Here is a 27,114-nt window from a genome sequence, read left to right as displayed (position 1 = left end):
AACTTAACCATACCTTTTGGCAAGACCATTACTGTGCCATGAACATGGCCACTAACTCGCTGCATTTTTATGATTACATGCTTGGGACTACATTCTCTAAAAAGACAGCATGACTTCCCCAATACACTCTGCGTTTCCTCCTGCTAATATGTGCTCTTCCCATCATCCATGGAGGCTATCGTCTTCACTTGCTGCTGCTATGTGGAGCTCAACTCCCATAATAAATTGTCTTCCTTTCCCCATACTTGCGGGCTATCTCGAGGAACAGAGATGGGACTGGAACACCTTGCCGAGCCGCAGTGGTTTCTATTTGCAGCCCTTTCCACCATCATTGCCTTTTCTCAGCGTCGGGGGAACAGGCTAGCGATCCTCTGCGCCAATGCCCAGCGGCTTTACACACAGTACCTGTTACCCACTACGTTTTCCCCCCATCGATCCATACAAACGGTGTTTAGTTGTTCCTAGGTCTTCACGAGCATGATGCCCTTGTAACACGTGTGACTCGATCACTTTGGAAGCTTGCGCGCTGAGTGCGAGACACATTTTTGAAAGCTAAGTGAATCTTTATTTACACGAGCATCTCCTGAAGAGGAGGTCTTTAAAAAAAAATCACATTTCGGAGATGGTCATCCAGACTATCATGACAATAGGGACAACTACCAGTTCGTGGTCCGATGTTCGCACAGGCACTCGAGTTACCCCACTCTGTTGCCACCTTGAACCACTAGCCCGGGAAGGATGAACAACCCTACCGAGACACACCCACGAAAACTGCACACGAGGAGTAAACCACACCCTTCTCAGGGCCACACTCAAACATGAACTGATCCAAGTCCAAAGCTTTGCCCGTGGCCAACACACCTCACATTTTACAGGGATACTGCCTGAGACACACACACGTTGTAGCCGATGTACTTGCACAAAAAGCAGATAGGACTGTGCTCTAACTTCAGTTAGATTTATAGCGGGCCTAAAAGCACAGCGTACAATTCTACAACAGCCCCCGAGCATGACAACCTGATGGTCTTGCTGAACATTAACATTCGATTCCGTGCATAAAGGCATAGCAAAGTAAGGCCAGGTTTAAGGAGGAATGGACAAGACATCTCTGCCATCCAGGTTTGCGGCCAGAATCAGTAGACCCGGAAGACACCCTTAGGCACCGTGCTGGCCACTATCCAAGAAGTGTCTGCTAGATGTGCCCAAATGGTGAGCACGGTGTTCTGAGCAGCATTGCTACTGCCTTGGGCAACGGTTTAATGTCCTGTGAACTACCTATCTTCCACCCCTGTGTTGAGGGGTTGGCCCACATTTGAGAGCCTTACTTGAGCTGGCCTTTCTGGCCGCTGCAACCTGGGCTCCCATAATCCTGGTCCTTCTCAGGAGCACGTGGTCATGCTCTTATGAACCAATCTGTCTGTTCAACTGGGTAGGGCATCGAGCTCTCTTTCTTGACTCTTGCTAACAAAGACCTCCTTTAGGGACATTGTTTTGAAAGTTTGTGAGGGTATCCTGTACGTGTAGTAGTTGCTCCGCGGCCAAGCAGCACTCCATCGTAGTAGAACGTGTATTTACTGGAAGCAGCAGTATAAAGTCATAGGTAGGAGACTCCTATCTCCCACACGCCCACCCCTGTCATCTCGCACGCCCACCCCTGCCATCTCGCACGCCCACCCCTGCCATCTCGCACACCCACCCTGCCATCGCACACCCACCCGACACATATCCCGACATACCCCCCTGACATACCCCCTGACACACACCATCCCCGACACACACCATCCCCGACACACCCCATCCCCGACACACCCCCCACCCTGACATCGCACACACACCCCCTGACATCGCACACACACACACCCCCTGACATCGCGCACACACACACCCCTGACATCGCCCCCCCTGACATCGCCCCCCCCTGACATCGCCCCCCCCTGACATCGCCCCCCCCTGACATCGCACCCCCCTCTGACATCGCACCCCCCCTCTGACATTCCACCCCCCCTGACATCACACACACACCCTGCCCCCCCCCCCACACACACACACACACACACCCCAACCGCCACCCCACCACCCCCACCCACCTGACATCACACACGAGAATGCTTCCATTACCACATGGATAAAACTTGAAAATAAAATATATGGGAAACTAGAGGCATCCAGGACATTCCAATTGAATCAAGTACTTCACACCTAATTTGGTATGCACTCGAAGGAGAATGTCAAACACAGTGCATGCATACACCGGTTAAAAAGTGCGCTAGTCAACCTAGTGACACTGATGCACTAACAGATGGATTCACGCCCGTTTGCTTAAACATCTGTACTTGGTAATCATGCCCCTTCGGGCATAGAAACACAGGCTTCACGTCAGTTCGTAACCATGCGCAGGGTCGGACTGGGCCATTAAAAATGTGTCGGGCACGAATGAAAAAGTGGCCCAAGGTTACAAATGGCAATTGATTCCTTTTGTGACAGACTGTCTGAGTAGTACCCAAGGGAGTTTTTTTTTAATAAAATGTGATGCAAATTGTGCATTTTAAAGAATATTTATCCGGCAACACTGGTCAGAACTATTAGCCACATGGTGAAGTAACTCATCAAACTGGCCACATTGAGCAAACAAGTGGCCCACTTTGGCCAAAAAATGGCCTTTTGCGTCTTTGGTTCGGCCATGTGCCTATTGCCCTATAAGCCAGTCCGAGCCTGACCATGCGAACTGCAGCTAGGGGCCAGAGTAATCCCCCATTCTTTCAGCAACCTAGAAGTCATGCCCATGTGAAATGACGCGATACTATCCCAGTACACACAACAGGATAATGATCACAAAATTAAAAGAACAGGAACAATGTCGATTACAGATTTGATAATGTAACTATCTGCCTCACATGGCACAGAAATCAGAGTCTTTAGAGACCGTGCAAGGATCTGTATTTGTAGGGCTTATGTTCGTCCTTTTCTCCTTTTCCTTTCTCGCTCTTTCTTCATTTGTGCTCTCTTTACTTGTCTTTCTATCTCTCATTTCATTTGATTAAATGTATAGATAGCTTTTTTCTAAATGCGCTGAACAAGGTGTTTAAAAAGAAAGTGATAATGTAAAAATGATTAGGATCCGAAGAGGTAAAGGACAGCAGAATTAGGAGGAAAGGGAAGATAAAAGATGAGCTTTCAGATTCGATTGAAAGATACGAATTGATGTGGTGGAACCCAGAGAAAGAAGAGAGTTGCAATGTTTAGGAGCTAGAAGAACAAAGGAACGTGTGTGTGTGTGTGTGTGTGTGTGTGTGTGTGTGTGTGTGTGTGTGTGTGTGTGTGTGTGTGTGTGTGTGTGTGTGTGTGTGTGTGTGTGTGTGTGTGTGTGTGTGTGTGTGTGTGTGTGTGTGTGTGTGTGTGTGTGTGTGTGTGTGTGTGTGTGTGTGTGTGTGTGTGTGTGTGTGTGTGTGTGTGTGTGTGTGTGTGTGTGTGTGTGTGTGTGTGTGTGTGTGTGTGTGTGTGTGTGTGTGTGTGTGTGTGTGTGTGTGTGTGTGTGTGTGTGTGTGTGTGTGTGTGTTTAGGAGCTAGAAGAACAAAGGAACGTGTGTGTGTGTGTGTGTGTGTGTGTGTTTCCCTTTCCCTGCCCATTTTTCTCTGCACTTGTCTGGTGTGTGGATGCTATCACAGCCTGTGACAGTGATTGTCCATGTTTGTTTCTGGGTGCCCTGTTACTGGTGTCCCCAAGTTGAGTCTGTTGTCCCGGTGGTGTCCTCAGCCCACGATGTCTCTGCTGGAGTAGGGATTTGACTGCCGGCTGTGAAGCCTTGCTGCCACCATGCGCAGTCTCTCTCATTGCCACACAGACACTGTGGACGCAGATCCCTTCCTCCCTTCGGTGGCCATCTTCTTGGCGCTGTAGCACATCCCGCAAAGGACACAGAAGGGTTGCTCCTACTAGCCAAATTCAGCAGGTTAGCGACATGGTGCTCTGGAAGGTCGTTCTATGACGTCAGTTTCCTCGCTGGTTTGGCGTGTCTCAGGCACTGGCATTGTCGCACATCCTACAACCAGACCAAAAATAACACCTAAGCATTTTAACACACTGTTTTGTACAAACGTGAATAGCATAGGATGTTTAACTTCATAAGAGAATGAGCATTAAAGCACATAACTTGGTAATCCTGCCACTGTAGCAAACCAAGTGTAAGACAAGGTGTAACAATTAAATAACGTTTGGTAAACACTCAATAAGAATGCACAGTACTACTAGAGAAATTGTCTATACCTATGCAGGTAATAAGATTAGGGCCACTAGCAAAAAGAATGACTTGCACACAGTTGCATTCCATAAGGCATAAGAGACATCCCTAGTATACATTTCAGGGACTACTTAGCGGATACCCTCAATTAACGTGATACTAGATGCTGCAACTAATGAATGTCTTAGATTATGTTCTCTGGCCACATACACATTGTTTCTAATAACTAGAGAACTAAAACACGTACACCACTGTAGTAACCATTTGTTAACATATCACGAACCTGGAAAAACATGAAACTCGTGCAATTAATACTGAGCTGAATTGAATGTGACATAGATACAAAGCAACAACAGCCTCGAGAAAATTAATTCAACAAACCAAGGAACAGATCTCTAGCTTGAAGATGTAAGTCATCAGCTTCTAGTGTTATCATTGCACTGTAGATAATTAAAGATGCCTCAGCCCTGCCCAAGCATCATACTTTGCCATGTGAAGTATTCTGCCTGTAGATAACCAAGTGAGGTAGCTTAGGGACCAGACAGTATTCGTCGGTATTCAAAAATGAAAAGGAGCAGTTACTTACAGGAAGACAGATTTAAGGGACTCCAGACCCACTGAACCATCCATCTCTCCCTTCTGCTACAACGGACTCATTTGTACCACTCATACACAGCTGACATCACATACACTTTAACGTTCCACAGTCACTCTGCAGGTACAAGACGCCAGGATGCATTTTTGCTTCAGTCTCCAGGTGCAACTCGGCGCAAAGAAGCAGGTCCAAACCGTGGAGCAGTGACACCACCAACAACAAAATGAAGAGGCATTGTCGACACCAGTGCCATGCCTGTTACAGAGGAACAATGTAAGACCGTTCCACTACCCTCAGCGGGCACAACAGATGAGTAGGACAACCGGGAAAAAATTCTGCAGTCTGTGAACATTTTTCATCAAAGAATGCTATAATAAAATTTTTTTAGCTGCTAATTCCTGATCTTCATCCGGTAAAGACATGTGTCCTTGCCGATGTACTTGCACAAAAAGCAGATAGGACTGTGCTCTAACTTCAGTTGGAGTTCATAAGGGAAGTAAGGGAACTGGGAAAAAAACAATAGTTTTATCTTGTGAATACAAATTTGGATGCTAGGTACTGCCAGAACGCAAGTGAAGAGCGTTGTGTTGGTTGCAACCTGTCTTTTCAATCATAAAGGCTTTACTTAACTTCAAAAGCCAGGGCAGGTTCAAAACAGCAAGAATATTGGGGGTTTATGGAGATGACGCAGCAAAAACGTTTTCCTAACAATGAACAAAACAAGAAGTGCCCCCTGTATATGCCTCATGTTGGAAAAAGTGTCTAAACTCCTTACGGTATCCCTGCATTCTGATGCTTCTCCTAGAACACTCTCCGCAATCCCTTACTTTAGCAGCTGACAAGCTTTAGCAAGCACTCTTTCAGATCCAGTTGTCAAGACATTTCAGGGGTGTGGAAAAATGATTTCCACCAAGAAGAAAGCCTCTTTCACCCTGGGTCCTAAATATAGTCCTCTCATCTTTACCAATGGTCTATTCAGATTTGAGACTGCTTACCTTGACAACTTCTTTTTTGTTGAACACATCTGGCCATAGAATATGTGAATCATAGGCACTGTCCTTCGAAGGACCGTTCATGCTTTTTCACAATAAGGGGGTCCTGAGAACCGTCGGCTTTTTATCTACTAGAAATTGTGAAAAACATTCACAATAATTGGGAAATCTCCTTGCCGGTTTTCTTCCCGAAGCCTTCCTCGGATGCAGACATGATGCTACATTCCCTGGTGGCAGTGAAAGCACTAACATTTTACCTTAGAGGAAAGAAAGATATTAGGCAATCAAAATAACTCTTTGTAAACTTTGGAGTCAACTCCCCAGGTATAGCTAACTCAAAAGTGACAATCGCTCATTGGCTGGTAACTACCATCCTGATTACATGCAAGGAAGAACACTCCACCAAACGACCTTCATGGCCATCTAATAAGGGCCACATCGGCCACTCCTACCTTGTAAAGACACATTCCTTTAGTGGGGATATGCAGGGCCTGCCACCTTTGCTAGTCTGTATGCTTTCTTCAAGCATCGTTCTCTTAATTCCAGCTCATGAGCAGATGCAAGCTTTAGTTAGGCAATCCTGCATCACCTTGTTGGGAAAGATGATTATTTTCCCATCGCCCCTCTCTGTTTAGAGATTCGTATGAATCTCCCAGAAGTATGGAGAAACGGTTGACTTGGTATAAGAGCAAGAAAGTTGCTCACCGTAAGGACTTCTGTTCTTAGTATACATTCCCCTTTCCTCCATATTGCCTCCTTCTAATGCTGCTTAAAAAGTTAGTTGTGGGTGGGGCGCACACCTGAGAGGGAACACAAGCTGGGTGTTGCCCATGTGTGCGCTATGTGAGGGAATTTGTCAAATAGAAATCGCTGGTGCTCTGTAACGGGTTCCAGTCCTGCCACTTTTCCTTGGGATGTCCCATAAATATTAAGGGAAGGTAACTATGGATTAAGAGTATGGTTGTCATTACGGTGAGCATCCATTTCTAACATCCTATGGTAAAATCTTTTTCAGCTCCGCACTTTTAGCTGTATGTTCCATTAAAGGCCATCACCCCCCTCACAAATGTTGACCAATCCCCCTGCCCTGGTCTACTTATAAAAGGTGTGGTCAAATTTTTGTCTGTTTTGAGATATCTTTCTCTTTTTTTTTTTAGTTTGCTGAAGTTGACGCCAAAGGTGGTTGCAAACAATGTCCATGCTCTGCACACGCCAACTAACAAGTGAGTGAACGATTGCATGAGGTAATGTGTGAAGTGCCCCATATTTGGTACACATTGTGACCAGAAGACGGCCTACATCCTGGTATTTTAGGTCTTTACTTTGAAAACCTTGTCTGAATCACCAAAGTTTGAAAACGAACATTAGAAAAAGCTCCTTTTAGTATGTTGCATTAAAATGCCTTTAAATGCAGCGATGTAGTTTGAAAATGCTTAATTTCTTGATGCATTTCATTTGTGTAACTAGATCTTCCTCCTTCTGCCATTCTGAAAACTCCCCGACCATTCTCCCTCCTACCATCCAATTTATATTCCCCACTCTGTTGTCCTGCATTTTATTTTAAAATCATTGAGGCAACCCTGGTTCTCCCCTCCACCCCCTTAATTACAGATGGCTACTTTTCCAACAACTGTATGGCCTCTTTCTTCTAAATACTGTTCACGGTTCCTTCATTTCGTTGGCATTTTTCTACTTTTTTCCACTTCGTTTTATAAACTCGGTTTCAAAAACCCACTTCCAAACTTACATCTTTCCAGCTATTGTTTTTTTCATTTTTATGCCGGCTACTGTTGTAGTCTGAGCAAGTACATTCTTGCCGCAAAGTTTTTGAGGTTCAATGGTTGGACTTCATTAAAGGGTTTGGACCAAATGCCTACAGGGACTAGGGAAACATTTATAAACGATAGAAAGGATCTTTCTAATGCAAACGGCGTGAAGGATGGGTCAGTGCAAAATGGGGTTTTCCCCAGGTTCCCAAAACCTTTATAGTTTAAATCCAAGTCCTACATTTCTAAACCCATTCTTAAAAGTCCTTCCTCTTCCCAGGGAAGCCAACAAGATGGCCTGCAGAAAGTTCCAGCGTCTAATCTTAAAAAGTTCTTTGCCGTCTGGCTAGAATCCAACTGCTTTCACCTCACCTTTCCAGACTTTCCCCCTGGTTTCGGGCATTTCTGGTTCCTGAGGTTAATTCGACTTCTGCTTTCCACAATTTGGTCGTAATTTCCCACAGAGCTTTCTTGTGCACTGATTGGGCTCCTCCCCAACCTCTGATACTTACTCCAAGAGGTCTCTACAGGACCTTGGGTTTAACAGCTTTCTGTTCAGGTGTAATGCTATTCAGAGTCCTTTCAATCTGTTATTGGCCCCTCCTATTTCTCTGTACTCCTCCCCAGGGGTTCCTGTCCGAAAGCCTCATGCTTTCTTTCAAGTATTAGCAGATCCGGATCTGTCCTTCCGAGCCCTCAAGGGTTCTACTGCCTTCATCCTGTCAGCATCCTTGTAACATTCCTCCCCTCAGCAATCTCCCTTTGTATCCAGAGAGCAACATCAGCACGCACCGCTTCCACCAGGATGCTTCCTCTCACTCCCTTTTATGCACCCAAGGCCAGGGAGTGGTTTCAATGGTTATGATATTTTATTTATATTGCGCTCATACACAAGTGTTTCAGAGCGCGGCCAGGCAAAGGGAGGGGAACAGGGGAGAACAAAAACAACGATCTTATTAGGCCCAGTGACATTGAGAACGCGCAAGTGCATGGAAGGGGAAAAGGGGTAAAGTTCATGGAAGGGATAGAGGAATGTGCGGAACAGAGGAGAGAACAGAATAAATAAAAATAAATAATTAAAGGTAGTAGTGAAGCCAGCAAGTGGCAAGTGCTAGGTTAAGCAGATAGGGTGTATCTGATAAGTGCAGAAGAGAAGTGGGTGGGGGACTGTATGGGTACAGATACATACCCCAGTGCTGGGGGTGGCCAGGAGGCAGTGCAGGAGGGTGGCAGGGTGAGCAGGTACCTGTGCCCAAAGGACAGAGGGTGGCCAGGTGAACGGTTCTTTCTGATAGGTGCTTTCCCAATGTGGTTTTGTGTTCTTTGGGGATTTACTGCTCCCCTTATGATTCTACATTCCTCTTATTATTCTATTAGTCGAGATATGGTATTTGTTCATTACTTTATGGGTTCTGTTATAGTAAATGAGGGGTCCAACGTTTAAAAGGCCACTGTGGTGTGCAGTGGCATCTTGGAAATGCTTTCAGTGTCCTCAGCAGTGTTTTGTGGTCTCTCCTGGCTGCTAACTTGTACACTGCGGTATGAGTGGCAATGGGAGCTCTGTGATCTTTGCTCTGTCTGTTTTACTTCTGGTAAGCTAGTTATGTCATTCTAATCGTGTTTGCGTTCTTGGCTGTCAATTAGAAGTTGATTGGTCCGGTCAACAGAACATTGGGATTTCTTGCAATGCTCCATGGGAGTTATCCTCTGTGTGATTCTTGCACAGGGCTGCTGATGGACCTTACTTGCTGCATCTCTGGAGGACAGGAAGCTAGTGGGATCTCTCCTGATCCACCCTCCACTGGGATGACCATGGGGATAGCAGGTGGACCAGCCCAGTTCCTGATGGCTCGCTTTCCCACGTTGGTTCAGTCAACTCGCAATAATACCCACCAAGGTTGCTTGTCTGATTGGCTTTTCCTGGGAGTCTTCCTTGACACATACATACATTCTGTTCTTTATGTCCTTTGAAAACCCTGTTTTGCTAAGAGGCATGACAATGGGAAAGCTTACATAACTACAAGTTGTTGCTTCGGTGCATCTCCTTTCCCCGAGTCTTCACCTTGAATCCCTTATTCTATTGATGGTAATGGGATATTTTAGTGCAGCCCCCTGTGAACAGCTTCTAATGACCTACTTTGTGGTGCTTACCACACATGCCTTTGTCGGTCCCTGCTTTCCTGACCGGCCTACTTTCCAGCAAAAGTCCACATTCCTGGTCTTAACTTTGATGTTAAGTGAATTACATGCATCATCTGTTTCTTACCCATTTATGTCCAGTCACAAACACAGTGGTTTGTGAGCACACATCCCATATTTTCACCTAAGTATATCTTAAAATTCCATGTCAATCAGTCCAAAGAACTACCATCTTGTTTCCAGAACGCAAAAAAAAAGCGGCAATAGCACTTAATACACTTGATGTATGAAGGGCCATTATATAATACCTTAATCAGGAGACCCCATTTTTTGTTTCAATTTTGACAGAGGGAAGGCAATCCAGTCACTATTGCAAGATGGATTGTTAAATGCATTCAACAATGCTACAGTCTGTCCAATAAAACACCTCCCTTGACACCTACAGCACATTCAATACGTAATACAAGTGCAACAATTTTCAATTGCAAATGTTTAAATGGAAGCCATTTTTAAGGCTGCAAGATGCAGCTCCGTGCACACATTCAGATAACATTACTGTGTAGATACTCTGGCACAAACAGATTCACAAGTGGCTCAAACAGTTTTAAGGCATTTATTTGCAACTATTCCCTTCTTCAGGTGCTGCTTGCTAATCTATGCACAGCATATGAATCCTAGCAGATTCACAAGCCGCTGAAGACAAATATTACTCCGTTATTATTTCTGTGGCTTGTATCTGCTTAAAATCATATACGCCCACACATCCTCCCCGCAAGTGAGCCAAGGCAACAGTTTTAAAGAAAACATAAATCACCTGTTCATGTACCTTAGGACAGAAAAATAACAATCTGAGGACGTCAATGTGTGAAGAAGCATGGGTAACTGTACACGTAGAATTGGGATAGTGTTAGAGGAACGCCCCTGTCAAAGCCCTTTTCGATAAAAAAAAACTAAACTCAGATGTAATACATGGCATGAAGGAGTTTAAATGAATTGAGATGTGACTATTTTGTGCTGCTTTCATGGCATTTCATGTCAAAATAAAGCAAAGAAAATTGAATTCTGTTTAATAAAATGATAAGCAGAGTTTGCAAATTAAAATTGTCTTGATCAGCAAACAAACATATTGGATTAGCAATGTTTTACTAATATTTTAATGTCACTAGAAGTTATTTGTACCCGAGACATAAAATTAGCAATAACAGCATTTCCGTGTACCACTGAAGGCATTTGTGAGATGAATGTCGGTAAAATGTTAAGTTTAACTGCATGACTGTACACACATAATAGATATGACACAAAGGCTCTGAAAACATTCAGTGCAAGGTTCTGTGCAGCTGGATGCAGTTAGTGTTGCACAGGGCAGTGTCCTGTATATTGTATGATTGACCCATCATTTGCCGTGTAAGTAGATGTTAGAAGTTTCATAAATCAAGTTTGGGAAGTTGTGGAAGGCAGGGTAATTGTCAATGTCAGGTGGAAAAGTTCACCCTTGCCTCTCATTGATATCAGCGGTTTTCAATACAGTGTTCAACACCATTCTTTGGGGAAGGCAGGATCTCTAACAGCCCTCAGGCCGGCGCCAGCTATGCCCAATTGCAGCATTCCAGCCCTGCACATCAATGAAAGCAGTATTTATCACTATAGGCACTCAGAGCCATCATCTGGGGTGCTGATACTATTTTTTGTTTTTAGGGGAACCAAGCTTTGTGCAATATATGCTTCCCTTAAAAAGCAACTACTGTCCACAATTGGAAACAACTATTTCCAGGACCTGCAGGTGGGTCAAGAGGGGCACGGGTGAGTGGGTAGGGTGGTGGGGGGTCGAAGCGTGGCACTACAGTGGAGACTCTGCCTGGGGCACATCCTCCAATGACAGGCTGAAGGCTGGACAGAGGCACATCTGGCCGGTATGAAATGCAGGCGGCATACTTGTAGATTCCGCTTGCATTCCCGGATTAGCCAGCTCTCTCCCGCAGGTGCTAATATATAATGCAATCATAATCATTGAGCGAAAGGAAGCTTTGGCGTCTAACTACAGTTTATGGTATATTAGCAGAACTGTATATGTGCAGACTGAATGGAACTATTGATCACTACTTAGCGTAAACATCTAGTTAGCTTTGTGAATTCATTATGGAAGAGGAAACAAAGTAAGAGATGGGGAGATTGGGATCAGCTGATCGGTTGAGCACTGGTTGCACAGATAAATTCAGCCAGCAGGTCACAGAAGTAAGCATTTGGCTGTGTGATCATTTTCTTGGCTAGCACTCCCACGCAGGCTTTTAACACTGCGAGTGAAGGAGAGGATTACTGCTGCCCTCTCACCATTATCCCCTTTGAACTTTCAGTGTACAGCGAAAAGATGGTGGAGAGGGCAAGAGTGCGATGTTTAGGGTCAGCTGCGTGTTCACTAAACAGAGTAATTTAAATAGCTAGCTGTCTACACAAGTTTGTTTAATTAGCAAGCAAATTGCTGTAAGACACTGCTTATTTTATGCCTTGTAATCCTCCACACCAACCACTGGATGTAGTCCTATGCCTTGCATGTGATTCTAAGCCATGGGTCTAAAACCTGTGGCTCTCCAGATGATTTCAGATTACAACTCTCATCAGACATACCAAGCACAGTCAATGGGGAGGGATCATGGAAATCAAAGTCCAAAACATCTGTAATGCCACGGTAAATAAGCCACAGAATGCCAATTACAGTATAAGTACATTTTGCCTGTATAGTGTTCTTGAGTTTTACCACCTTAGTTTGTGGACCTCTAATACTTGACTGCCTGTGGTGATAACTGTACGTGTGTACCAACCTCTGATATCCTATGGCTGCCTTACTGCTCAACCTACAATACCTTTAAGGTTTGGTAAGAACAAGTGTGAAAAGCCATTGCTCATCACCTAGGTTGGCCTCTCGGAACCCTCCACCCTGGGCGGCTGAGTCTGAAAATCTCTAACGGCAACCGTACCAAGTCTAGAAAGATACCTGAATGGTGTCTGAATCACTGAGTATAATCCATGTTGAGTGAAAGCCCAGGACAGGGAGTAGGAATGTTTAAAGCTGTGACAGCCAGTGATTAGGTGGCCAGCAAAAGTATGAAAGGATGCATGCATCTGATTGGATGGTGAGTGTGTACTCAACTCCCCATTTTCCTATTTAACCTGGGAGTCTGCATCCTTACCTTGTCAGTCGTAACAAGGTAGTTGGAGATAACCCTCTCAAAGACCATTGTGGATCTGAAAAAAGGAGAAACTGAGGACACGGAGTAAACTGCTGCTTCACTGCAAGACTAGACTAGCAATGCTCTGCCATTGTCTATGGATACTGGATTTCATGCGAGTGCAGTTAGGTTGAAAGCACTAAGGATCACCTGTTTGATAGAGAAAGCCTTTCTCTTCACTCCTGCACAAGCTCAGACACAGATGAGAATGCAGTACACCCAAAGCACTAGATACCCAGAGCACTTCTATGAATGGTGGCGGATCTCCATCGTTACAAAAAACGGACTAAAAACCTAGAATTCCAAAACTGTTGTTGGGGTTCTGAGAAGTCCAAGTCTTAACTGAACTGTAACTGCTGGTCGCCACCTGCTCCACCCTGGTAGCGGAAACATACTGGCAGCGAACAGCAAAGCTGCGCTGAACACCAGATTCAGACGTTTTTCATGTACTCTGTCCCTGCAATTTTTCTATTGGGTTTTGCCTTGCCTGCAGAACCTCATTGTCGCCATAAGAACAGTGTCTATCCAGCCTGAGACCAATACTGCCACAGTTGACGTTTCTCTTGACAAAGGTACCAAAGTTTTCATAGTGCTCTCAATGGAGAATCCCAGCTCGCCTAACTACGACCGCTGGGATTGTTTCCTATATCTTTAACAGTGCACATGTTCTGAACTTTGAGGGTTACCACAGTATCTGGACCACATCCCCTATAGCCAATCAGGAGTCTGCCCTTCCCTCCAATTCATTCCTATGAGAGAGTGACTCCCAGTTTAGAAATGCTGGATGCATTGCAACCCCTGGGGAACGGACTACCGAATTTGGTACCTGATCATACAAGTTGACTTTGAAAATTGCTTGTGACTCTGGTGGGATCATGACCTTCAAACACTAAAAGAACTCTTCTTAATGAGGTTTATCTACCTGTAGGCTATGTAACATTTAGTGTGCCTTATGAGAAGATAGCATACTATTGTTCATAACATCTTTGTACAGACATTCCACCTCATCAATATTGCATTGCTCCGTCTGCACCCTCCCTGTCTCTCCCAGGAGTTACTCTTTACTGCTCAGCCCTTGCTACCCCTAGATAGGGTGGGTAACACTTGCAAAACAGTGTTGCCTAGCTGTGGTTCCACTCACCCCATAATACACGGAGGCATGAACCCGTCACTGCCAAAGCTCACTTGAACTGTGATGACAGCATGGATAATGAAACTCCTCCCTACCTTGCCTATGTGCTTCATAGCAGTCAGTGCACAGTTATCATGTTTGGAGGGGTTTTCAGGAGGGAAGGTATAGCAGAGCAGTGTGATTTTAAATTCATGAGCTGGGATGAATGGCTCCCTGTATCTGAGAGGAGAGCCGTGTGTTCCCTATCTAAGTTTCTATATAGATTGCTTTCACCCACTGTGCACTATCAGACCTGCACAATCCCCCATTGTAAGAATTGCACGCTGCAAGAAGTGCGAGGAAAAGGGGCTATCTGACACATGCAGGACTACACAGCAGTTGTGGGCAATCGTTGGCTCTCAGATATGCAACTGCCACCAGTCCTTGCGCCATAGTGAATGGTGAGGGATCATGAGCCTTAGTCCAGAACATCTGGGGAGCCACACGTTGTAGACCCCTTACACACAGGTTCCTGAGCCGATCTGCATACCTCTGAGTAACAACACGCGCGTGTTGACTTTCGCTCTCAGAACCACAGGCCAGTATGATCTGTCCATTTAACAATCCTAAAAACCTGCGCATATGCCCTTTTTTCACCACCTGGCCTACCCTACTCCTGGGCCAATTATCAGGCCCTATTGCCAAGCTGACAATATATAGCTTGCGCGACCTTTGTCACTTGAACATACCCTAGCAAGCTCGTTCATCCACCACATATCCTTTCATTTGGACTGTATAGTCGGTCTACTTATTTGTTTTCTTAGCAACGTACTAGATTGTAATTAATATTGGTTAAAAGCGCTGGTGTGTGGGAGGAGGGCAAGTTGGTTGGATGGATGGGTGGATGGTCAGGGACGTTTGCAGCCATGCCCCAAGGATGCATTCCAGATCCTGACTAGTGAGGAGGAGAAGACAGTGGGAGAGAATAGATAGGAGGTTGACCAGGAGACACAGCTGAGCCTGATGTCCAAATTCCAGAATATTATGAGGCGGCAATGCATATGGCAGGTGGGGGACAAAGACCTGTTTAGATGGATTAGATATGATATGAGATAGCATTTATAACGCACCTATACACAAGTGTTTTAAGGCGCAACGAGACAAGGGAAACGGAGGGAAGACAGACCGCGATCCTACTAGGCCCGGTGACATTAAGATCGGGCAAGTGCAGGGGGGAGGGGCAGGGGGAAAGGGGCGAGGGCAGTGCAGTACATAGGATAACAGTCAAATAAATAAAGACTATAATTAAAAGTGCGGCCAGCTGGTGGCAAGTGCAAGCCTAAATCAGCGGTCCAGTGCTATTGGGGGCTGTAGGGTTACAGATACAGTCCCCAAGTGCAAGGGTTGCCATGGGGAAGTGCAGGTGTACAACTGGTGGGGAGGCGGCCTGGGCCGGAGATCAGAGGATAGCCAGGTAACCAGTGCAGATTCAGATTCAGCCAGGAGATCAGCTGGGGAGAGAAGGAGAGAAAGCAGAAGCAAAGAGGAAGGTCTTGGGGTGCTTCTGGTAACCGGAGATGGTTCTCCTCAAGTTTCAGAGATGCAGGGAGGCTGTTTCAGAGGTAGGCCCCACCAGAAGAAAGATCTACCACCAACTCGCTGCTTGGAGAAGCGACTGACCCTGAGGGAGTTGGAGGCGGATGAGCAAAGAGCTCGGGAAGGAAGATATTTAGGAAGAGAGAGTCGAAGGTATTGTGAACAATGCAGAGGGTTACTCCTCGCTGCCACTGGGAGCCAGTGAATAGATTTCAGTCCTGGAGAGAGATTATCCCTGGGCTTGAGGCCAAGGACAAGTCTCGCAGTCCTGTTTTGGATGAGTTGCAGAGGGCAGAGAGTAGAGGCAGGCAGATTAAGAAAGAGGCTATTGCAGTAGTCCAGCCTAGAGAGAACCAGAGCTCTGGAGACAGTGAGCTTCTGAGGGAAGCAGAGGAAAGGAAGAATACCTGTGAGGAGGTGCAGCTGGTAGTGTGACTTCTTAGAGACGTCCAATGTGAGGAGAGAAAGAAAGTGTGGAGTCGAAGATGACCCTGAGGTTTTTAGCCTCACAGGTGGGAGCAGGAAGAGGGCCAAGAGAGGCTGGTCAGAGAGCGACGGGAAGGGAGGGAGCAGGTGTGCCGATGAGGAGAATCTGTCTTTCTGGCATTGAGGCAGAGATCATTGGCGCCACACTGCTCCTGGATGGCGGACAGTCCGAGATGAGAGAAGAAGAGGAGGCAGAAGGGAGTCTGAAAATGAGATGGCATCCGCATAGTACTGAAAGTTGGGGCAGAGCACAGCAATGCGGTGGGAAAGAAGTGCCAGGTATTGGTCGAACAGCCAGGGAGAGAGATTAGACCCCTCGGGAACACCAGAGGTAGAGATAGAGGAGAGGAAGGACCCAAGTTGGACCTGGGAGGGTCGATCTGAGAGGAAGGTCAACCAAGCCAGGAGCTTGATCGGTGATACCTAGGTTATCACGGAGACGGTTGAGCAGGATGGCCTGGTTGACCGTGTCAAAGGCAGCAGAGAGATCAAGTAAGATGAGGACACAAGGGGTTTTGACGACTCAAGCATTAGCCTAAAAGTCAGGGCAGAAGGGTGCTAGGAGCATGAAATCTGGCAGCAGCCGAATAGAGGGGAAGGAGGAGCAAAAGGAAATAATCCAGAATAAATGCTGGGCCAGTGGAGATACCTTTTTAGTATAAATGGTCAATTATTCTCCCTAGTCTGGTGGGCTGCAGAAAGTTCAAGGAGATCTCATGGCAACATTGTTTATTAAGCTGTGCAGTCCCAGAAAGTTGTCACTTAATTTAATGGACACTTCAAAGGGACATTTTGTGGTAAATGAGGAAGGGTTCTCATCATTGCAGTACTTATGAAGTTTGGTGCTCTTGCAGAAGGTTAAGAAGCCACCAGACCGTGCCCTTTGCCAATGGGCTCCCTACAAGGTGGACATCCCAACCGGATATAGGTAGAGGAAGTGGCCTGGATCTGGGTAATCTGATGCCATCTGTGGTAGAACTGTTCAGGCTGGTGCTTTTTTGTCCAAAGTTGATATCACATCAACTTCACTGTGCAACATCACTGGGTGTGGACACAGCCAGTAAGGGTACAGTCCCATCCTGGTGCAACAAATATGCCCCTCCCAGCAGGAGAAAGGCCAAAATTACATATTTGCACTGAATATTGTTGTGTTAAAAGTGAAAAGGACTTTGTATTGTCCAAACTTAAGCTGTTGTTTCAACCCTTAAAAGGGATGTTTTTTCTCTCCCCAGTGGCCCGTCTGAGGTTGGGAACCTGGTACAGCAAAGATTTAGAGGCCAGGTAAGGACTTGGTGTTATCGGCCCTACCAGGGGCAGAGTCAAGGGGGTGAGGGGTCCCTTGCCACAAGGTGTGCCTGATGATCTTGTTTAACATTTCAGAGTGTTGACCAAATAGCAGCAAGCACCATCCTTTCAGTTTTCACAGTAGAGCCATCACAACCATCTGGTGAGTCTGAGATGACTGGAGTCCACCTCATGAGAGTTAATCATATGATCCACGTGTTGCAGAACCTTTTTGTTTCACAGGTTATTGCGTGAATATTTTGCCATGTCGATCGTATGTCCAGAATTTTGTTTTGTTGATTTAGGTTTTAAAAATAAGCATGTCTAGATCTTTCTGATTTTGATCAGCCTCTTGTAATATTCATCCAAGTCACAAAAAACTCAGAATATAGTTTTGGGGAAAAGATTGCACAGAAGAAAATATATGCTGTGCATCAGGCTCCGGTATTGGCCCTGTTCTGGGGAACGTCCCAAGAGTATGGCGGAAAAGGGGTCTGTGGACAAACGTACAGTTGTCACAAAGGTGCTTAACCTACTCAAACTAAATCATTCATCAATCCCATTGATGCACATGAGGAAATTATCTTGGTTAATGTTCTTTGTGACGGGTAAAGTCTTCCTCCTCGGCTTCATTTTTTATAACGGCTCCAGGTGTAGAATCAGTTGAATCTTAAACCCGCCACAAAGGTTCATACATGAGACTCCAGTACTGGCTCTGCATCATGAGCTCCATTAGGACTGGATATGACATATCTGGTTGGTATATGGATCCACTTGTTCCCCATAGTAGTTCCGCTACAAAAAGAAAACCACGAGCTGCAAGCAAACCATAATGGATCACTAATTGGGAGTTAGGAGAGAGTGGGGCTTTTGGAGTAGGACTAGATCCATCAGAAAGAACCTTACCAAAAATAAGTCATCCTGCTCCCTCTACTTCTACTCTCCACACCATACTACTACTCCTCTCCACTGTTAGAACGTATTTCTAAACTCTGCTTTGGTGAACAGATTTTTAGGAGGCCATCCTTGTTAGTGAAACGGAACACTTTTGTGAAGTTAGCCAGGACAATTCAAGGTAGCTTGGAGAGCAGTCAAGGCTAAGTCTCTGGAGTAGTGGGGGTGATCTGAGGTCTTGGGTGTGCACACACCTTAGGATGACAAGAATTACCCTTAAACAGTAGTATATCAAAAATACACAATTTATTAGGCCCAGAACAAACGCATGTGAATAATGGAAAACACAGTAATATCACTACTTAAACACACACAATGTAAAGTATATGTTCCATCACTTTTCAGTCGCTGCAGTAAAGGGCGGATTCCCACCAAAACCTGTAAGGAGGGAAAGCAGACAAACTTTAACACATTGGCAAACTCCAGAGATGGATTTCTCTAACTTTATAAGACTTAGAAGTCCAGCCCTACAAAAATTGGAGCCCTGTGCTCAATTTCAGGTTTGTGCGTAAAATCACTCAGTGATGAATAAAAGTAGAAAGTACAATATTCAATGGTGTGGTAAAGTTAGTGGACGGTTCTGGGATGAGGAAACATCTATTCCGGGGGGGGAGGGGGGTGGGAGATCTGCTGCGGAGAACAGAGTGGTTCCCGAATTTCGGGCGATTTTAGGAAGCAGAGGCCACCGAAGCCAACGCAAAGACCACAGGGGATAGTTTGTGCGTAACACAGTTTTGGATGAACTAGGACTCTGCCAACTCCAGGAGCAACCATGACCGCGTGATACGTATCACAAGCAGCACCGACTACAGAAGCAACTCTGTCTCCACATCGAACACTTCGGATTCAGTAGGCAGCCAGTACTTACAGGGAGCCCACCCCGAAGTATCCGGTGAAACCGCCGATAAATTCACCTGCCCGCACTCACACCGCATGGACTTTAACTCATGTGTCCATCAGCGTGTGTGGGGCTTACGCAAGATCTTGGCGTATCGTACCGGATTACCTGGCATAGTCACTGACTGCACTGTTTCTAGTCCATAGCGACGGCCTGCCACGCTTGCGTTATCGACTGCTCACCAATCAAGTCACGTAAATAATGTATACTAAACACATGACGCCTACCCCTAGTAGTGCCTTATCACTATCGTGCTATTCACTCATAGCCTACTGTATGTCCAATGTGTTATGCCTAGCAGCCTGCTGCACCTGCTATAACACTGTATCTAGCCTACTGCACGCAGACTTTGCTGTGCCTAGCAGCCCATTGCATCTTTTACAGTGCCTCTGTGAATGCCAGAACTAACTCATTCCTGTGTTAAATCTGCATGCTCACATATGCATGGGGCGGGATGCCTAATTGCAGCCTTGGTCGCTTCTCGGATCAGTACTCAATATGCTTCGCTTGCCTTCACACTGCATAATACAATACTGCGGTGACCCTCACAAGCCATTGCTTCGCATTGCGACGCCCAAGCCTCCTGCGCTTGCCGCAAAATCGCCTAGTAGTCCTTAACTTGCTCTGACAACTAGAACCTAGTCATGTACCAATCCTGGCTAGCCACTGTGAGTGTATTAATCAGTTTGGCAGCATATATCCTCTGCAACATGCAGACTCTGCCCTCTGCACCTAGGTATTCCAAAGATTCGCAAGGGATTGCCAAAACCATACCAAAAAGACTCGCCCTCGCATTATCCATGGCCACTAAATGCCCCCATAGGATAGCGTTGAACCTACAACTTTCCTACCTCAACTTGGCCAAACCATCACCAAACCCAAGAACCTGACCTCATCTACGCAAAACACTGCCCAACTACCAACTCATTACAATGGATAAAACTATATGCCTCCAGACCAACACCCAACCAACCATGCCCTACCGCAACTAGAAACCTTAAACTAGGCTACAGATTTGCTAAAAACCTGCCTATCACTAACTATAAACTCTAATAAAACCAGCTCCAAACCTATACTAACAGGTTACTAACAGATCAGGCACCTGCTAGTTCTACTAACAAATCAATCCACCTAGGTAAAACCTCCCAGCTACTAATGTGGCTACTGAGGACAAAATCGCACCCATCAATGCCAGATCATTAACAGCCCATGCGCTTGACGTCAATGACCTCATTACTAACGACCTCGGCTTTTTAGCTATTACTGAGAACTGGCTCTATACAACTTCTCGACCACTGCCCTCACTAGCTATTCCCGATAAGTATACTATTATCTGGCAGGATAGAACATCTGCGAAACGCGGTGGCGTAGCTATCATCGCTAAAACTTCCTTAGCCCTCAGACCTGCCACTACCCTAACCTTCCCCTCCGGAGAACTCCTCTCAATCAAGCTACCCATATCACCCACGCAAACCATAACCGTACACCTTATGTACAGACCACCCGGCCCTCTATCTTCCTTTAAGGAAGACATAATCCTACTCCTAACAACTACTTCCAAGCCTGGCTCGCAAATTATGTTCTTAGGAGACTTTAATTTAGGACTCGATGACCCAAAAGATCCCAATGCATTAGCCATCGCTAACACCATTGCAGATCTAGGCTTCACACAGCTGGTCTCACAACCCACCCACAATAAAGGTAGATTATTAGAATCGATCACAGATATCAACTGCGACATTAACATTCTCTCCAACCAATCCTGCGCCTGGACTTACCATTATGCTATTCTCTTCACCATACAAAATGGCATTCAACATAAATGTGACAAACTGATGGCACCTTCCAGACTAGCCAGAAACATGCAGAACGTAACGGCTCAGAAGCTCCTCCCACTTCTTCAACATCTCACCGACTCTTCCACGCTTAATGATTACCCCACTGCCCTTGTGGACCTCTATAATGCCACAATACTCAATGCTATCAATAAGATTGCACTACAAAAAATGCGAAAAGCTAAACCTCGTTCACATTTGAACACTTGATTCAACCCGCACCTAAGAATTCGGCGCAAAAACAAAAGAGCCGCCGAAACAACTTGGAAAAACCTCCCTTCTACATTCAACAAAGATAACTTTAACTTAGCCTCTTCTACTAACAAAGCAGCAATCTTCCTAGCAAAATGCGATTCCTACAACGACCAGATCACTAAAGCCAAATCTAATACAAAAGAACTTTTTAGCATACTCGGAGAGTTAGAATCTCCCACCGCACCACCCATCACCTGTACCAAAGACCTCACCAGGTGCAATCATTTTCATAAAGTTCTCTCCGATTAAAATTGAGCTCCTCCAAACTAAAATTGAGACCAAAAAAGCTAGTTTTGTCACTAACTTACCCCAACCTGCTACTCAAACATGGCTACCTGAGCAACAAGACTTGTTCAAATTCTCCCCCCTCGGCACTAAGGAAGTTGAGGATATAATTGTAGACTTAAAACCATCCAGATGTCTGGCCGATATCTGTCCAGCAACACTTGTCAAAGAGACAGCAAAGGATCTTGCACCCTTTATCACTTTGCTAAGAAATGCATCTTTTGCATCCAATACAGTACCTACCAATCTGAAGGACACCTGGGTCCTGCCACTTTTAAAGAAGCCCTCCCTTGACCCTAATACCCTGACTAACTATAGACCAATCACCACAGCTCCCTTCCTCCTAAAGATATTGGACAGAGCTGCCTACCTACAGATTCAGCACCATCTGGAAAGTAAAAACTTACTAGGGCTACGCCAATCAGACTTCCGGCCAAGGCATGGCATGGAAACAGCCCTGATAGATCTAGTTACACAAATAGAAACTATAAAAGACAAGGCAACCTTGACCTCCTTCCGTTACTTGATCTATCAGCGGCCTTTGACTTAGTAGACCACAAAACACTCTGTAACCACCTCTCATTGGCAGCCCATTTTTCTGACGATATCTCCTGGACTCAATCATTCCTCAATAATAGAACCACCAGAGTATTTGCCCCAACGGCATCTGCTACACCTGTGCCTGTCACATGTGGGGTCCCCCAGGGCTCTCGTGTTTCCCCTACGCTTTATAATATATTTACAAAGCCTCTATTTGATGAACTAGATCACTCGGCTGTCTCATGCACAAATTATGCTGACGACACCCAAATTCTGATCCCCATTACAGGTGATTACAACATAGATTCTAAATGCTTAAACGACATCTACATAATCATTCAAGCTTGGATGGCGCAACACAGACTCTGTCTTAACCCAAGTTCGACTTAACAGACTGGATAAACAGTTTAACTCTTTCACCATTGATGGCAATTGTTAGGCAGAAACCTGTGCAGTTCCCTTAGGGACCACTGCAAAAGATTTAAGAGTACAGGTGTTTGGCAGTAAACCCACTTGGTAGCAGTATGTACCACACAGATTCGCTGGTAGCTGTGGCTGAGCAGTCAGACTTCCCTCAAGAAGAGTTAGGCAGTATACAGAGCATACAAAATAGGTACAGAAATACAGTAGCACAAGCAAACACTGACCAGAGCTTGGGTGTAAAAGTATATAATTATTTATTTAACACACACTTATGAAACACACTAGCACTAAATCGGTAAGATAAGTTCAAAACGCAATCACTATTATCATATGTACATCACTGATTACTTGTTGGACAAGTCTTAGTTAACACCACTTATTTCCAGACAGAGGTGAGCGCTTAACAATCGATGGCACTCCAACAAGTTAAATAAAAAGGGGAGGGAAAAGCAGAATTATGGAAGCATACATACTAAACACTTTTTAAAGAACCACAGCAAGTTAGGAAGGCACAGTCTACTGGTGAGCAAGGAAGTTTAGGTGCCAGGCCCACTTTCAAGGGAGCCAGGCGGTAGATGCCCAAGATCAGATAGTTACACAGTCTCTTCAAATTTTGTGGAGTTAGTTCGAAAAAAGGTTTAGTTCAGTGCAGGGAAGTTAGCTAAGGTGCCCCAGGCTAACCCAGATTCGAGAGACGAGGATTTAATACACCCCGTTCAAACGGTTGTAAGGGAAGCCAGGCGGAACACGGTACCTTAAATGGAGAGGATCCTCCAGCGGGGGCAGTTGTTCCTGGCAGCGGGTGCAAGTCACAGCGTCGTCCAGAGGTGGAGAAGATCTCGTCGTGGAGGAAGGATGAAGGTCGTTGCACTGCCAGGGAAGAAACCAGCCGCAGAGTTCTCCGGTACAAAGGTACTACCCTTTCGGTTCTTGGTAGTGGTGAAAACGTGGTATCCCGGTTGCCGGGGTGCTTGGCACAGGCAAGGCGGCCACGAGATGCTCCAGGAAGGCGAAAAGAAGGTAGACGGTTATCCCCACCAGTCGAAGGAAGAAGACTCTCCGGACTGGAGATCTCCTCTGTCGTTGGGAAAAGTGGTGAGACGGCTCAGCAGGGCTCCCCCGGTGGTGTCGTCGTTGCAGGCCGGCTCAGCTTCTCCCTCCTCGGATTCTTAGGTCCTGTGGCGACTTCTGAAGTTCCAGTCCCCAAAGCCCTGCTTTTATGCAGCACACCCCTATTCACTCAGCCTAGCTGTCAATCAAACATGCTAATTGGTGAGCCGGCCGGCTCATCACTTGGGCCAATCACACAAGAGTGTGACTTGAGTTACCAAGGTAACTCAGTCCAGGGTGCCTAAACCCCCTCCCACACCCTCTGTGGTACCCAGGCAGAGTGGCACCACTTTTGTAGGCTTCTGTGGAGAAGCCTGCCAAAAAGTGGCACAAAGGGCTCGACTTGGGTTGGAGTCACAGAAGAGAACACAAACGCCATTTTAGAATCGAGTTCTGGCAAAAAATACCAACCGGCGAATTAATATTAAATAAATAAACCGGCGGTATGTTCGAGGCTATAAGAATTAAATAATTAAAGTTGGTGGCCTCGAACAATGGGAAAATCCCATTGAGATATATTTGCGGTCGAATATAAAAAGTAGTATCCACTGCCACCAGCAAAAACTCGATCAGGGGGGACGGAGACGTGCCCCCTCGAACAACAGACCCCAGGGCAATCGAATTGCCATGACCAGTACGTCCACAATATGATGGTTTGTACTGGTTTCTGTTCATAATTTGGGACTAGCAAAGCCAATGGTGACTTTACATGCCCTGGGAGACAGTAGTCAGTCCCAGGGTATGGAGTCTATACTGGGGGGTCACTATGACACCCATGGGTTACGGCACAGAGGGTGCTGTGTAACCCACATCAAAAAAAACACGAGACCTTATGGAGTAAAAGACCCCACAGCCCATAAAACACATGGCAAGTTAAAGGAACACCTCAAATCATGTCTAAGAGTGGGAGCAAAAGAATCTCACTCTTAGCAGGAGAGAAAAAAATAAACCCCAAAAAATCCAGCAAAGCTGCTGGGGGACTCACTAGGTGTCATGATGCCTACCTCCAAGGAGCCAGGTCCGACCCAGCAACCCCAGAGGCAGGCATCATTTCCCCCAGGGGAGTGCCAGCGGGCCCAAGCTGGGGCCCTTTGTACGTAGACCGGGCGCCTTAGGCGCCAGGCTCATGTTGGACCTCTGTCCTGGCGCCTTAGGCGCCAGGCACATAAAGCTAGACATGTGTTCAAGTGTTTTAATGTGCACTTACCTGATGCAGACCATGCTGCCACATCCAGGCCCTCTTGAGGCCTGAATAGGAACTACTTACCCTGTGGGACTACTTTCCACCCGGGTGTCATCGGGGAAGGATACATACCTGATCGGAGGAAGGATACACACTTGGAACTTCTGCCAAAGCTATTTAAACCACACCCGATCAGCAACTCACGCTTCGCGTTGTTCTGCTCCTCGCAGCTGGACGCTCACCGTGTCGGCTCCTGCATCTGGACTTCAGCCACGCCTGTCAGCATCCTGGGTCACCTGCAAAGGGAGACAAGAGACCTACCAGCTAATCTGCACCACGGAGACATCACCGACGATCCTGAAAGGGAAGACATCATTTTTAAAAGCATTTCGTTACGATCGCTGCAGCGCTGCATTTCACTCACTTTTCCTGGATTCCTCCATCTTCAGCAGCGATCATCCGGATACACAGCCACTTCCCAGAGCCTAGAGAAAAAGACAAGAATAAGAGGTGAGAGAAGGAAGGGAATAGGAAAAGCTCAGTTTCCTTCTAAGACTTACCTGTTGGGTCATTCCCATTTCATTTCGGGTCTTGCTGCTTCCAAGCAGGACCCCGGCCCCTATGGGGAAAAAAGACAAAGACATTAGATGAGCGAATGCAAAAACATTACCTGAGCGCTCATCTAGGACTTAACAGATCTTTACTGGAACTGCACGTTTCACTTCGGGTCGGCGCCATATCTCCGGCATTCCGAACCCCGGCCCATATGGGGAAAAGACATCAACGTCAGCGCTTTGTTGCAAGAAGTCTCCAAAGGAATCTTCATTCATCACCTGAAAAAAGACAATGAACATTATTATTTAAAGCTTGAACTTTTGAACTTGCAACAAAACTTTTACAGCGCCTTACCAGTATAATCAAGCTTACCTGAACTCCCATCCAACCTCAATCCAGTGAAGTAACTGGGTTCAACGCGCCCCTGCGTCAGAAGCAGGATGGAGAGCTCGTCCTTTCAGACCCTAAGGTGAGACTTCACGGGGAATCGTGGAAGGGTATCGTGGAGGGTTGGAAGAGAGCGGGAGGCTTGAGCATAACTCAGTCAGTAGGTAATACTCCCTTTTCACGCACAGGGGAATATTCCTGCGAGCCGGAGAAGCCAGAGTAGAGGGCCCTTCCTATCCATCTTCAGAGTCCTGCGCTTCACCATTGAAGAAGCATCAGCACTCGAAGCCAGACCTGCGCCTCCGTGGGAATCAGGTGAGCGTTACACTAGGTTTGGGAAATTAGCCTTACAGAGAATTCTCCCTAACAGCAATGACATCAAGGTATCAAAGGATGTAAAAACCTAAGGCATTTACATTGACTCCTCTCTTTACCTATCAAGACAGATCAACGCTACTGCAGCTAATACAGCCTACACCTGCAAGCTTATTAACGCTTGTAGGCCATTCCTAACCACCACTAACTGCATCACACTAGCTAGGGCATTAGTCTTAACCAAATTAGACTACTGTAATGCCCGTTACCAAGACACTAGTCAATTCAACCGAAAAATCTTACAAACCTTCCAGAACAACGTCCACAGAGCAGTGACTAACTTTCCTAGATCACTCCACATCTCAGAGTTTAGACGCAGCACTCGCTGGCTCTCAATCAATCAAAGAATCAGACTCAACACCATATCACTCACCTTCAAATGCTTAAATAATCTAGCTCTGCTATACCTCTGCAACAACATTAAACTAAACTCCACTGATCAACGATCCAGATCCTCACAAGCCAATTGCCTTATCATCCCGAGGTACAAGCTCCAAAAGGCTGGAGGCAGAAGTTTCCCCTGTCCTAGCAGTTAATACTTGGAACACTTTACCTTCCACCCTCAGAACTGAACCTTCATTCCACAAATTTAGAAACAGTGTAAAAATCTGGCTCGGTGGTCAGTCATAATTTCGAGAAAAAAATGTTGAATGACAAAAATGTCAACAACAAAAAAAATGTCGAAAAAATAAAAATTTCGAATTCCGTTTTTTTAAATTATATATTTATTTTGGGGTCCAGGAGTAAAAAAATACTTGTAAATGTAAATACCTTTCTTTCTATGCACCTGTAAAATATGTGCCCAGATGCCTCAGGACTTTGAGCGCTATATAATAAAATACAATACAATGGGAGGCACCGGTAAGTGGTATGATTACACACC

The 27,114-nt window shown here is 45.8% G+C and overlaps 1 protein-coding gene across 3 annotated transcripts in view; it reads left to right on the top strand.

The window, feature by feature from the left end:
* LRCH4 (leucine rich repeats and calponin homology domain containing 4) overlaps positions 1-27,114 on the top strand; it is a 1,212,507-nt gene that overhangs the window by 904,390 nt on the left and 281,003 nt on the right. For all 3 annotated transcript variants that reach the window (XM_069645103.1, XM_069645112.1, XM_069645094.1), the window contains exons 12-14: positions 6,983-7,048; positions 17,380-17,428; positions 17,528-17,594. In XM_069645103.1, coding sequence (XP_069501204.1) covers positions 6,983-7,048; positions 17,380-17,428; positions 17,528-17,594 — 182 coding nt within the window. The remainder of the gene's footprint in view (positions 1-6,982; positions 7,049-17,379; positions 17,429-17,527; positions 17,595-27,114) is intronic.

This window comes from Ambystoma mexicanum, chromosome 1p, assembly GCF_040938575.1.
Source record: "Ambystoma mexicanum isolate Mex_15411 chromosome 1p, UKY_AmexF1_1, whole genome shotgun sequence".
Taxonomy (NCBI): Eukaryota; Metazoa; Chordata; class Amphibia; order Caudata; family Ambystomatidae; genus Ambystoma; species Ambystoma mexicanum.
Note: the sequence above shows the minus strand (reverse complement) of the source record. Positions and strands in the feature narration are given on the sequence as shown.